Genomic DNA, 14,040 nt, shown 5'->3' on the forward strand with positions numbered 1-14,040 from the left:
TATAAACAGCAATATATAATTTAAGAACTATTATTGATTTTAGTAACAGAAAAATGTTACATTTTTGTGACTGAAATGATATTCTTGAGAACTTATGATGGACCAGACTGTAGGCTAGTTGAACAAGACAGATAGGATTTCTGTGCTCATCAGGAGTTGAAAAACGAAATTATGCATTAAGCAATTAATTACCAAAATATTTAATTATAGCTTTATCAGAGTTATAAAGAAGAGAATACTATGGAAATATATGTTAGGAGAATTTATCCTAGTTGGAACAGCCGGGGATATAGAAATTTTGCTCCTAAAGGATGTGTGAATTAGGTACACAGGGGTGGTTGTGCGTATGTAGCAGTAAGTGAGGGGGAGGAGGGAAAGATTGCCAAGGCTAAAGCTACAACGGGTGGCGAGGATGGAATCTAGCCATGTGTTAAAGGCTTATAGGCCATGAAATTTACGTTTCAGTTAGTTCCTTATGGGTGAGATACATCTACATGTGTATATATGTATATAGCCTCTGATAGGTAGGTAGGTGAGTATAGGAGCCTACTGTGGTAGTCTGGGCAAGAAATGATGATGGCTAGGACCCATGAGGCAGGGATGGAAAAAATTGTTGGATTCCATAGATATTTACAAGGTTGAATCTACTGCTTCCTTTGCTGTAAGTTAGTTTCTGTTCCTACTGCTTTCAGACTTTCAAATATTTTTGTTATTTTTGTGTCCAATTTTTTTCTCTTTAGCCAGTCTCTTTATTCTTGTGGTTTTTGAACCTTTATTAATACTTTGTTGCTGTTTTAATAGAGATTTTGAGGAGAAAGAATATAAACTCAGATAGTCAATCTATCTACCACATTCAACTGAAACGCAGCCACACTGATTTGAAATGTCACCTTTAGCATGCGTTAAATCCTATTTGTCGCCTCTGTTTCAAGATTTGTCTGTTGCTGTGGCAGTGCTGCTCCGTTTTGATTTATAGTGTGTTTACACTTGATAGCACAGGTACCTCCTTTACATTTATGCTTTTTTTGCCAAATGTGTTGGCTAGTTTTACATATTTTCTCTTTCAAGTAAATTTTGGAATAACTACCCCAATAAATCCTGTTGGGATCATTTTCTTCTATTCTTCCTATGGTAAGATTTTTCCATTAGGATTGGGTTTTGAATTTTATTTGATTAGGATTTTTTTTAAAAAAGAATAATTTGGAGAGACCTGACATTTTTATAGTATTGAACCTTCCTATCCCAGATGTTGTCTCTATTTATTTTAAATGCTCTTTAGTACATTTTATAATTTTCCTCATATCTATCTGAACACTTTTATTTTAGCCTTATTCCTTATTTGTAGATTTTGTTGTTATTGTGATCTCTTTTTTGTGATCTCTTTTTCTCCCAGTGTTTTTTTTTTCTAGTTGGTTATTACTATTATTTAGGAAAACTTTTGATTTTTCTATATTGCTCTTATGTCTAGTCACTTAGCCGAACTCTTATAACTGACTTTAATAATTTTTCAACTGATGCCTTGAGACTTTTCTAAGTAGATAGTTATCATCTGATTTTTTTTTAAATGTCATGTCTTACTGCATTGATTAAAACTTTCAGTATAAGTTTGAAAAGTAGTGGTCTTAATGGTCATTCTTGTCCCTGATTTAATGATAAGGCTTCTGATATTTCTCCTTTAAGTATGATACTTCATTTACATTCTGGTATAAGATGACTCTGGTTTTTTCTCTTCTTGCTATGGTAAGATTTTCCATTAGGATTGGGTTTTGAATTTTATTTGATGTATTTGAAGCAATGAGATGATTGTGGGTTTTTTTTCTTATACTATGATAATATATGAAATTGCATTATCTATTTCCTAATGTTGAACCATCTTTGCATTACTAGGATAAACGGCGCTTGTCTATTAATTGTTCTTTTTTAAGACATTGTTAGATTCAGTTTGCTAATATGTTAAGATATCTGCATATATGCTCTTGAGTGAGTTTAGTATATCATCTCTCTTTATTGTTTTGAAATCCACATAGAAGATGGAAAGCTTTTGATCTTTTCTGTTTTGTTTTAAAAACCTGAGTTATCTCTTTCTTGAAGCTTTGATAGAATTTATTCTTAAATCTATCCAGGCCTAATGTCTTTTTACAAGGATAGATCTTTGGAAACCTTTTCAATTTCTTTTATTATGATCTCTTTCCATTTTTACCTCTTTCTCCTAAACTTCAATAATTGACATTTTCCTAGAAAATCTATTTGACTAGATTTTAAAATAAAGTTGTTCATTGTATTCTCTTTTTAATCTTCTTCATGCCTGCAGTTATTTTCTCATTGCATTGCTAATGTTATTTGTCTTCTCTTTTCTTACTCAGACTAGCCAAGCATTTGTCTATTTTTATTGGTCGTTTGAAAGAGCCAGCTTGTTAATCAAATCTGTGAGTTTCCACTTTCACTTTTATTAATTCCTTGCTATTTCTGAACTTCTCATTACCTTGTAAATTTTGGTCTTTCATGATCCATAGCAGTTTTCTCATATTTTCCCTCTCATTGCCCTTTTCTGGTTGGGAGAATTCTTCAGTTTGATCATCCTGCACATTATATAATTTAACCTTTTTTCTCTCTCTCTCTTTTGCTCTTTTCTTCCTTCCCCTCCTCCCACCCCCTCAGTAATTCTTTTTCTTTAGCCAGCTGTTATTGCTTCTGTTGAATTTGGTGAGTTGCATTCATGCTACTAGTTTTCCTGAGTGTTTGGTGATTCTTGATTTGTTCTATTTGTAATTGAGGGTCTCGATTAAATTAATTTTTCTCTAGCCCAAATAAGACTCCCAGTTATATGTCACTGAATCTAGCTTCTGATTAAAGGGTCCATTCCATTAGTCGTTACAGGGGAGGAGTGGAACTTGAAGGAAACTTGCTTTCTGAGTTTGGGGACTTTCCTTCCTTCTTGGAATCTCTGAGTAAATTGGGATGCTTCCCTGCTTCTCTGGCTCCCACAGCACTCTGCGAGCTTCCCACTACAGACAGCGTCCTATTCCATGTGTGAAGCTTCTGCATACACTGGAGTTGCATCATGGTTATTCATGTCTGAGTAATTGTTATGGATTTGGTTTATATTTTAATATTTTATGAGGTTAATTCTCTGTTATTACTCTTAGTTATAGTTTTCTCATTTTGTTTTTCATATGCTTTAAGGATAATTAAAAAGAACTATTGTATTTGTTAATAATGTTATTAGATAACTAATTTATAAAGTCAGACCAGTGAATTGGCTTGTTAGGGGAAAACTTTTCTTCACACTGTGCTGTAGCATCCCAGTAAATGAGGGGGAATGGGACTGTGCCAGGTGTCAGAATATTATTCATTTTATTCATGATAGAGTACGGAATGGAAGTGTTAGGGTAGATCCTCACACGGCAGGGAAGTTATGTTAATGTTTTGACATCCTGGTTTAACTGGAACACCGGGGTAAGTTGTTCCACACACATCTACCACCTCTCCCAACCTCCCCGCCAGTTCCTGTCTGCCTTTCCCACCAGTCAACCCTGAGGTGGCCCAGACCCACATAGTTCCCATTCAACCACGTACAAAGGGGAACATACAGAAGACACTGAGTACCCTCACCCCAACGCTCATCTTTGGGATTAAATAGCCTGGAACAGAGCAGGTGAAGTATGATCAAAACCAAGTGAGGACTTTCAAGGAAACTTTGACAGGGGCATTAAGAATAATGTCTGAACTCAACTCCAGAAAAAATTTATTTTCCAGAGGAAAATAAATTCTTAGCGGATGTTCTGAAACTGCCCCTGAGGAAGAGCTGGGGAATGATCCTCTAGGCAGGGGCTCTAGGAGCTCTGGACTCCACACAGCTTCGGCTGGTCCAGTCTGGGGCTTCTGAGTAGATGAGCCAGGGGCTGCCCAGCAAGCACACTGCAGTGACAGTCCTTCAGCTCCATCACAGAGTGCTCCCAAAGAGTTAATTGTCCTTAAAGCTCTTCAGTTTGAGGGAGTGCTGCTTGGTGTGCTGACTCTTCTGACTAGAGGGGAGGTCCACTCACCTGATGGTTGTCGGGAGATTTCAGGACACTGGGTTGGGGCTTTGCCTGCTGACTGGTGGTGTTGCTGAGAGCTCCCCCTTTGCACTTTGACCGCACTGGCCAGCTCAGTTAGGTCCTCCTGATAGCTCAGGTGCTTTCTCTGGCCACAGACCCATGTCCCATAGTGGGCCGTCTCAGCCATCCAGCAGGGTATCAGTGAGGGCCTTGCACACACCCTTGAAAAGGAGTACTAGTGTTTCGAAGATCTAACAGGTAGGGGCAGAAATCCTTGCCCCAGGAATGCCAGTCTTCAGCTTGAAATGGGGTCTCAGAGGCCCGGTGGCTTCCAGAGCTTTCATCCTGTACAGGTAGTTGTGGCACTTCTGATTTCCCTGGGTTTCTAACTGTAGTTTTCTTGCACCATCATCCTCAAGGAGCTGGAGTTCATACTTGATATCCTGAAGCCTAGATAGTTGAATGTCAGTCTCCTCTTTCAAGTCTTCAGGTCATGTGTCCCATAAGGAGATCAGGTCCCCTTCGAGATTTCCATTGCAAAGCACATGGTTTACTCCTTCCCAAAATAAGTAGCAGTACAAATACCAGGTTCCTGTAGACTTCCGCTAGCACAGCATTCACCCTGGACAGCTAGTTACTGCCAGACGCCATGGCCTCCCCAACCCGTGCAGAACTGCATCAGAGTACCCCGCTGTGCTGCTACAGCAGCCCGAGGTCCCTGGAGCACCTTGGCCATCTCCCTACCGGGGAAGACCAAGCCAGACCTGGCCTGAAAACCAGGGCTGTGTGGGGAGTCTATTGTATTTTGATTAGAACTCCATTATACGTACAAATTAGTTTGGGAGTGTTTGGCAACTCTATAATATTCAAGATTCCCTTTCCAGGAGGTGGGATATTGTACGTTTTTAATTAAATTTCATATAATCAAGAATCAGTAACAACTTATGAAGAGCGTCAAAATAACTAAGGGCATATTTCACAATCTCTGCCACTTTTCTTCCCAATCCATTAATTAAGCACCAATATAAAATTTTAAATACCTCACCAACCAATATAGAAGATACATTTTTTGAAAATCTTTAGTATAATTGGAAATTTGAACATCAGCTAGACTTTCAATGATATTAAGGAATTATTGCTATTTTTTTGGATATGCTATTTTGGTTACATTGTTTAAAAAGAATCTTGATCTTTTAGACATACACTGAAAAGTGATATCAGGGATTTTCTTCACCGTTATGTAGGATAGAAAGTATAAAGGATTAGGAAACAAGACTGGCCATGAGTTGCTAATTTTTGGAGCTGATAATTATTGGGTTCATTATATTATTTTGTCTCCTTTTGTATATGTTTGAGATTTTCCATTATAAAAGTTAAAAATAAAGATAAATATAGAATGTCAAAGGAAAGAAAAAGAAGTCATGAGGAGTAGAGCTTACTGCATTTATAGTCACAGGGTAAAAATACTTCTATAAAGTTTTTTGGGGGGGGGGGTGGCAAGATTAGCCCTGAGCTAACATCTGCTGCCAATTCTCCTCTTTTTGCTGAGGAAGATTGGCTCTGAGCTAACATCCATGCCCATCTTCCTCTATTTTATGTGTGGGATGCCTGCCATAGCATGGCTTGATAAGCAGTGCGTAGGTCCACTCCCAGGATCCGAACCAGTGAACTCCGGGTCACTGAAGCAGAACATGCGAACTTAACCACTGGGCCACCAAGCTGGCCCCACTTCTAAAGATTTTTGATTCTGTTGTTCCCTGCCCACTTAAAGGTATACGTTGGACCTCAGGCAAAATTATGAAGTAGGCTCTGTTTACATTCTTTATTTCCCAGGGTTGTCTTTCTTCATCTTAGCCAACTACTGATTTTCCTTCTCCTTGTTTTAAGTGCACATTTTTCTCCTGTTCACTTGTTTACTTCCAAAATTGTCAGTTATTTACACATACTGAGTAAGAGACCTAGAGATGGACCTGTCCAGATTAAAGTACAAGAGAAAAATACTTTGGGTGGGAATTCAGGGGTATAAGTCAGGGAGTAAGTCTGATAGAATATTAGAAAAATATTTGAGCATTTGGAACAATTACTGATAGAAATGGAAAAGTTTTTTGGAACATTTGGAAAAAACTTGTAGGAGTCCCATATGAAAAACATTAACTGTTGATTTTTACTAAAAATTGCCAGTCTGGAGATAGGAGAAGGTTAAAGACTAACCCTCTGGAATTCTAACAAAAAATAAATGGATAATGTCTAAAATGGGTAAATGAAAAAGGAGCAATATTAGCCTATTATCCAGAAATACAGATGTGATTAAAACACACTGTTAACAAATTCAACATAGTTACCTCTGGAGAGTAGGATAAATTGGGAGGAAGGCAGACAGCATGGAACAGAGAATTGCTGTATTTCATTATAAGCCAGTTAACAGTATGAACTGACTTTTAACAATGTTTTATGTTAATAAAAATAAAAAATTAAAAACAAACAACTGCAGTGTTAGTAGACTTATTCTAAGGAAACTGAACCAAGGAGATAAAGCTAATAAAATTAATCCAGATAAAATTAAGCCTGTGACATTGGCTGAAGTAGGGGTCTAACTTCACTCTCTTGCGTGTGCGTATCCACTTGTCCCAGTAGCATTGGTTGAGAAGACTCTTCACCATTGAATTGTCTTGCCACCCTAGCCAAAAATCAATTGACCATAAATTTATGGATTTATTTCTAGACTCTCATTTAGTTATATGTCTGTCTTTATGCTGGTACCACACAGTCTTGATGACTGTAGCTTTTTAGTCAGTTTGGAACTTAGGTGTAAGTCTTCTGGTTGTGTTCTTTTTGAAGATTGTTTGGCTATTCTTGGTCCATTGCATTTCTCATATGAATTTTAGGATCAGCCTATTAATTTCTGAAAATAAAAGGGGAGGCAGCTGAGATTTTGATAGGGATTACATTAAATCTGTAGATAAATTTGGGGATGCTATCTTAACAATATTAAGTCCTCCAATCCGTGAATATGGGATTTTTTTCTATTTGTCTTCTTTAATTATTTTATTAGTGTCTTATAGTTTCAGTGTACAAATCTTGCACTTCTGTTACATTTATTTCTAATTATTTTATTGCTTTTGATACTATTGTAAAAGGAATGGTTTTCTTAATTTTGTTTTCGAATTGTTCATTGCTAGCATGTAGAAATAGAACTGATTTTTGTATTTTGATCTTATATCCTGCAACCTTGCTGAACTCTTCTATTTTAATGAATTTTTTGTATATTCCCTAGGATTTTCTATATACAAGATTATGTCATCTGCAAAAAGAGATAGTTTTACTTATTTCTTTGCAATCTGGATTCCTTTTATTTCTTTTTCTTGCCCGACTACCCTGGCTAGAAACTCCAGTGCAACGTTGAATAGAAGTAGCAAGAGGAGACATCCTTGTCTTGTTCCTGATCTTATGCGAAAGCATCTAGTCTTTCACCATTAAATGTGATGTTAACTGTGGTGTTTTCATAGATGCCCTTCACTACATTGAGGAATTTCCCTTCTATTCCTAGTTTATTGAATGTTTTTATCATGAAAGGGTATTGGATTCTATCAAATGCTTTCTCTGCGCCTATTGAGATATCAAGTATTTTTGTTCTGTTAATATAGTTATTACATTGATTGATTTTCACATGTTGATGAGCCATGCTTGCATTCCTAGGATAAATTGTACTTGGTCGTTGTCTACACAGTCCTTTCCATATGTTGCTGGCTTTAGTTTGCTAGTGTTTCATTTTTGCATCTGTATAAAGGATATTGGCTGTAACTTTTTGTGATGTCTTTGTCTGGATAAGTATCAGAGTCTCATAGAATAGTTGGGAAGTGTGCCTTCCTCTTCTGTGTTTTTTGGAGGAGTTTGTGAAGTATTGGTTTGAATAATTCTTTAATGCTTGATAGAGCTCACCAAAGAAGCCGTCTGGTTCTGGGCTTGTGGGAATTTTCTTTATTACTAATTTAATCTCTCTATTAATGGACCCATTAAAATTTTATATTTCTTTTTAAGTAATGTTTTTAAATTTGAAAAGTATAAAGCAAGTGTAAGGTTGTAAGTATAAATAAGGTTGTCTGATAAAGCCCAAATTCCATATAAAAACCTGTCCTGCTGTTAACTCATCGGGTCAATTTGAAACTTACTCTGTTTAACAGTTCAGTTTTTTAAAATGTGATTTTTCAAAAGAGTGTTAATTGTTAAATGTCTTTTTATTTGAATTATTTTATAATCATATTTCTAATGGCTTGGAATTTAAGGGGTTTTTTTAATTGCTTTTATCTCAGCAGCAATGCAGCAAGTGTTGGATAACCTTACGGAGCTACCCTCATCGACGGGAGCAGAAGAAATAGACCTCATTTTCCTCAAGGGGATTATGGAGAATCCTATTGTAAAATCACTTGCTAAGGTATATTGGTTTATTTATAAGATTGCTAAATTACTTTTAAAGTTGTTTTTACAGAGGTCTTCTCAGATGTTAGTTTTAGAACTTGGTTGACATGCCTTAGGCTTAGTTAGCAAATAACTCTTATCACATAATGAAATCTTAACTGTACACGAAAATTAGACCACTTTTGCCTCTTCCAAGCTGACTTTAAATACATACAGGATGAAATGACTCATAGTTTTAGCCTAATACATTTTGGGAAATCATAACAATGATGTTATAATGAGGCCTGTGGAAAAGATCCTGGTCCTATCTGTGTTTTCAACAGCAGCAAGATAATGATTTTCTTCTTTTACATTCGACCGTGTACCTGTTTTTCATTTCAGTTCTAGTACTTTTTGAAATCTTGTTTTTTCTGGGCTAATCCTGATATTCTAAGTATGTTGCCGTAATCAACTCTGTAGTAATCTCCATAACTCATCCATAAATATATTTTTACAACCATTTTTGATCCAGTTTTATTTCACTTATGATATTTCCTCATAATAAGTTTTATGAACATCACTAAAGCTTAATGTATTAACTACTTCACAACCTTGCTCTCCCAATCTGTAGTGTTCCCCCAAATGATTCTTGCTTTTAAGAACCTGAGCCACATGCCCTCTCTGACCTTTTCTTCATGTAGCCATCTTATCATTCCCAGAATGTTGATTTCACCCTCCCCTGTGACCATTTTTTAGCCATAGTCTATTACTTCTTTTCTTCTAACTTCTAAAAATCATACCTTTTACAAAGTTTTCCATTAGTCAGAGTGAGTTAATGCTGCAAATTCCTCATTTTATTGACGAACTTAATCATTCCAAGATCACATGATATAAAGACTTTGCCTCCCAAGTAGAAACTAATCCACTTGCAGATCACTCACCTACAATTTTTATTTTAGTCACTTTTGATTGCAGTCTTTCCAAAGTTTATGAGATAGTCCTTTATTTTAATAATAATATATGGGATATGATTTACTTTCAAATTCAAGCTTCTTTTCGTAAATATCAATCACTATGCTGTGCTGAGATAAAGTAATAGCTTCAGGGTCTGTTGAAATGAGTAGGGGCTGTTTAAGCCTGTACTAAATGGCTTACCCTAAGCTCTTATTGGTGCTTTTAAAATGGTTTTTGACTCTTCTCTTGATGTCATATTGTTGGTTGTCAGTTTTTTCGTTAGTGTATCTGTTACACTCCTTCCTCATGTTTAATTTATAGCTTTTGATCTGTAGATTTAGAAACTAGATAATATTATATAAGGCATCTCACAACATGCTTATAGTTTACAAAGGTCTTTAAAATATACTGTTTTATCTTTGCAACAACTTTATGAATTAAAAACTAAAACTCAAAGTAGAAAAATTATTTACCTAAGGTCGCTTTCCTCGTAAATGACAGAGATGAGGTTTAGATCAGGTCTTCTTTCTTTAAATTCTGTTTTCATTCTACTACAGCACAGGCTCTGTGTGTGTGTGTGTATTCTTAAGAATTTCTGTGAGTAAAAATTTGTTGGCTTTTGTGCTATTGATATTGGCCTTTCAGAAGATCATCTTGTTCATCATTCTTAACAGATGAATTGGCTGAATGACTTTTTAGCAGCTAAGGTGCTACTGTAATCTTTTGATAAAAATGAAATTAAGAGCAGAATCACTCAATAGTATCCAACATTCCAGAAGTTTCTTAATAAATAGAAGCAGTGGTAGCTTGATATTCCCACAATGAAGGTAAATCCCAGCAGGAAAGGAGGACTTCTGCTTACAAGAAAGAGATATTAAGTCACAGCAGCCCAACACTTCCAGTGTGACACATGGTGGGGAAATGGATAAATTGCCGAGGAAACTGAGAAGCATATGTTGTTAGACATGTGGAGAGACAGGAACATAGACTAATAGTCATGAAAAGAAGAACAGAGGCAGTTCCATAGATGGTCCTTTTATTAGAGTTTGTAAGCATTTTAAGTAACTTATTAATATATTTTTCATAGAAGAAAGAAAAAATGAAGACATTTAAAATATTAATAGAAAATAGGGATCAAGACAATCAAGTGGACATTCAGGGACTCAAAAATATAATATCTGAAATTAAGAGCTCATTTGATGGGTTTAGGAGAAGACTAAACACAGCAGAAAGGGGACTAGTGAATTTGAAGAGAGGTCAATAGAAAACATCCAAACTGCAACTCATAGAGTAGTAAGTATGGAAAAAAACAGAACAGAGAATATGTGAGACATACTCAAAAGATCTGATACACATGTAATTAGTATCCCAGAAAGAGAAGTGAGGTGACTGTGACAGAAAACATAGTTGAGAATACAATGGCCAAGAGTTTTCAAAACTAATGAACAACATCAACGGACAGATTCAAGAAGCCAACTGAACGCTCCAGCAGGGAAAATGTAGAGAAAAACGTTCTTCAGAACATCACAGTCAAACTCCTGAAAATTAAAGTGAAAATTCGCCAAGCAATCAGAGAAGAAACACACATTACCTTTAAAGAGAAACAGTAAGGCTAGTGGTTACCAGTAAAACAGGAACTCTAAATAAAGTCCTAGCAGAGTTTATTGAGGTCATTAAAGTGCGGAAAGAGAAACACTACCAACCTTGAAAACGCTTTGCAGCAAAAGCAGCCTTCAAAAATGAAAGCAAAATAAACATTTTTCTTTTTAGAAAAATAAAATCTGAGAAGAATAATCTCCATTTACTCCACAAGAAATACAAAAGAAAGTTCTGACAGAAAGAATAACAAAGGGAAGGGAATATTGGGTAAATATCAAATACTACTTATTTTTAAGATGAAACAGTGTGTTGTGGCATTTATAACATGTATAGAAGTGAAATATGTGAAGGTGATAGACCAAAAGAAGGGAGAGACTTACTGAGTCAAACACTTGTAAGATTCTTTCGTTTTTCAGGAAGTGGTAAAAGTAATGGCTTAACGTAGAGTGTAAAAAGTCAGGGATGCATGTTGAAATCTCTAGAGTAACCACCAAAAGTAAAGTAACAAGAGTGAATAAATTCCATGCAAGCCTTAAGGGAGAAAAAATAGTCTTGAATTACCTTCACTCCAGAAACAACTAGAGAAATTAGCCAAGTGGGGGACAGAGGAGGACTATCTTCAGACGTGGGATAACAGACAGCACAGGATTGTGATCCCTGAGAGAAAGAAAACAAATGAGATGAGCATTGTGAAGCTATCTGAAGGTAGTTTCCACTCCACAGTGCAGGAAGAGGGAAGACAAACAGCCCAGCAGTCTTAATAGAGCTTGGAATTTGGGGAGATGGAGGTGACTCGAATTTATATGCCAACACATCAAGGAGGAGGAAGCTGAACACTAAAGAGCTCTGGAGCTCTGCAGAGGGATGCCCTCACATCTCCGGCCGAGTACTGAGCTGTACACGTGGGAGGTAAGCTTCTAGAGTCCAAGGAAGGATCAACTGGAAAGCACCGTAGGAGGCCAAACGATTTCCATAGCTCACAAAGGATGGTGAATAGTTTGCATTCCCACCAACCTCGGTGGAGAGACCTCATAATACACAGGACATTAGGTGGAATTTACACCCAGTTTGTTATAGCAGACCTAGGAAACTAATACAGACCACAGCAGAATTAAACCAAAAATCAGTAACAGAGTTATCTGGAAAGTCCCCAAATATCTGGAAATTAAATAATGTACTTCTAAATAGCCAAGGGTCAAAGAAGAAATAACAAAGAAACAAAAATATTTTGAATTGAATGAAAATGAAAATACCTGTCAAAACTTGTGGTATGCAGCAAAGCAATGCTTAGAGGAAAGTGCCTGCATTAGAAAAGAACAATATTTAAATCAATGATCTAAACTTCCCCTGTGAGAAAATAGAAAAAGAAGAGAAAATTAAGCTTAAAATAAGCAGAAAAGAGTAAATAATATTGAACTTAAAAAACACAAAAATAGAAAAAAATTAATATAACTTTGAATGTATCCAAAAAATTAGTAAACCTCTAGCTAGAAACGTTACCAGTATCAAGAATGAAGAGAAGACATCACTACAAATCCAATAGACATTGTAAAACTAAGAAATATTGTAAACAATTTTATGTCAATAAATACAACTTAGATGAAATTGACTAATTCCTTGAAAGACGCAAACTACTAAAATCTACATAAGAATAGATAATCTGAATAGCCTTATATCCATTATTTTTATTGAATACTTACAGTTTAAAAGTTTCCTACAAAAGAAGCTCCAGCCTAGATGGCTTCACAAGAAAATTCTATCAAACATTTAAGGAAGAAATAATACCAATTCTACATGATTCTTCCAGAAAAAAAGGAAGAGAAGAGAACATCTCCTGTCTTGTTTCATGAAACTTAGTGTCATCCTAATATCAAAACTAATTAAAGACATTTCAAGAAAACTACAGAATGGTATCCCTCATGAGCATAGACATCAAGTTCTTGAAAAAACATTAGCAAATCAAACCCAACAACATATTAAAAGGATAATACCCCATTACCAAGTGAGTTTTGTTTCAAAAATTCAAGGCTGCCTTAGCATTTGAAAACCAATAAATGTTTGTCACCATTTTAATGACATGATAAGAAAAATCATATGATCATGTTCGTAGTTGGAGGCAAAGCATCTTACAAAATTGAACATCCATTCCTGATAGAAACTTGGCAAACCTAAGAATAGCAGCAAATTATCTCAACCTGATGAAGGGCATCTGTTAAAAAACTGCAGTTAACATCGTAATTCATGGTGGAAGATAGAATACTTCCCTTCTAAGATCACTTCTGTTCAACTTTCATCATTTCTCTTCAACTTCATACTGGGGGTCCTAGCCAGTGCAAAAAGACGAGGAAAAATAGATAAATAAAAGGCATACAGATTGCAGAGGAAAAATAAACTGTCTTTATTCAAGAATGACATTATCATCTATGTTGAAAATCCTAGGAATCTACTACAGGAAAAAAAGAAAAACATTCTAGAAGTAATATGTTTAGCAAGGTCACAAAATGCGAGATCAACTACATAAATCAATTGTATTTTTATATGCTAGCAATGAACAATTGGATATTGTAACTTAAAGAAACTTGGAAGCAACCAAGATGTCCATGAGTAGGTTCGTGGACAAAATGTAGATATACAATGGAATATTATTCAGCAATAAAAAGAAATGAGCCATCAGGCCACAAAAAGACATGGAGGAAACTTAAATACATATTTCTAAGTGGAAGAAGCCAGTCTAAAAAGGCTACATACTGTAGGATTCCAACTATATGACATTCTGGAAAAAGCAAAAACTATAGAGACAGTACCCAAAAAATCAGTAGTTGCCAGGGTTTTAGGGAATGCAAGGGAGGGATTGATGAATAGATGAAGCACAGGGCATTTTTAGGGCAATGAAACTATTCTGCATGATACTGTAAAGAGGGATAGATAACATTATGCATTTGTCAAAACCCATGGAACTGTACAACACAAAGAGTGGATGCTAATGTAAACTATAGGCTTTAGTTAATAGTAATGTATCAATATTGGCTCATTAGTTATAACATATCACACT

General features: G+C 35.8%; 1 protein-coding gene and 1 pseudogene across 12 annotated transcripts in view; one reads left to right on the top strand and one right to left on the bottom strand.

The window, feature by feature from the left end:
• Window positions 1-14,040, top strand: part of PALS2 (protein associated with LIN7 2, MAGUK p55 family member) — a 102,546-nt gene that overhangs the window by 35,511 nt on the left and 52,995 nt on the right. For 7 of the 12 annotated variants that reach the window (XM_070510365.1, XM_070510396.1, XM_044765818.2 and 4 more), the window contains one exon: window positions 8,354-8,472. In XM_070510365.1, the coding sequence (XP_070366466.1) occupies window positions 8,356-8,472 (117 nt within the window). In that variant the 5' untranslated portion in view covers window positions 8,354-8,355. Of the gene's footprint in view, window positions 1-8,350; window positions 8,473-14,040 lie in introns of those variants that run through there. The other 5 variants (XM_070510372.1, XM_044765819.2, XM_070510380.1 and 2 more) reach the window with 1 other exon arrangement.
• LOC139045332 (protein C1orf43 pseudogene) lies at window positions 1,462-8,341 on the bottom strand (annotated as a pseudogene).

Source organism: Equus asinus, chromosome 1, assembly GCF_041296235.1.
Source record: "Equus asinus isolate D_3611 breed Donkey chromosome 1, EquAss-T2T_v2, whole genome shotgun sequence".
In the NCBI taxonomy this organism is placed as follows: Eukaryota; Metazoa; Chordata; class Mammalia; order Perissodactyla; family Equidae; genus Equus; species Equus asinus.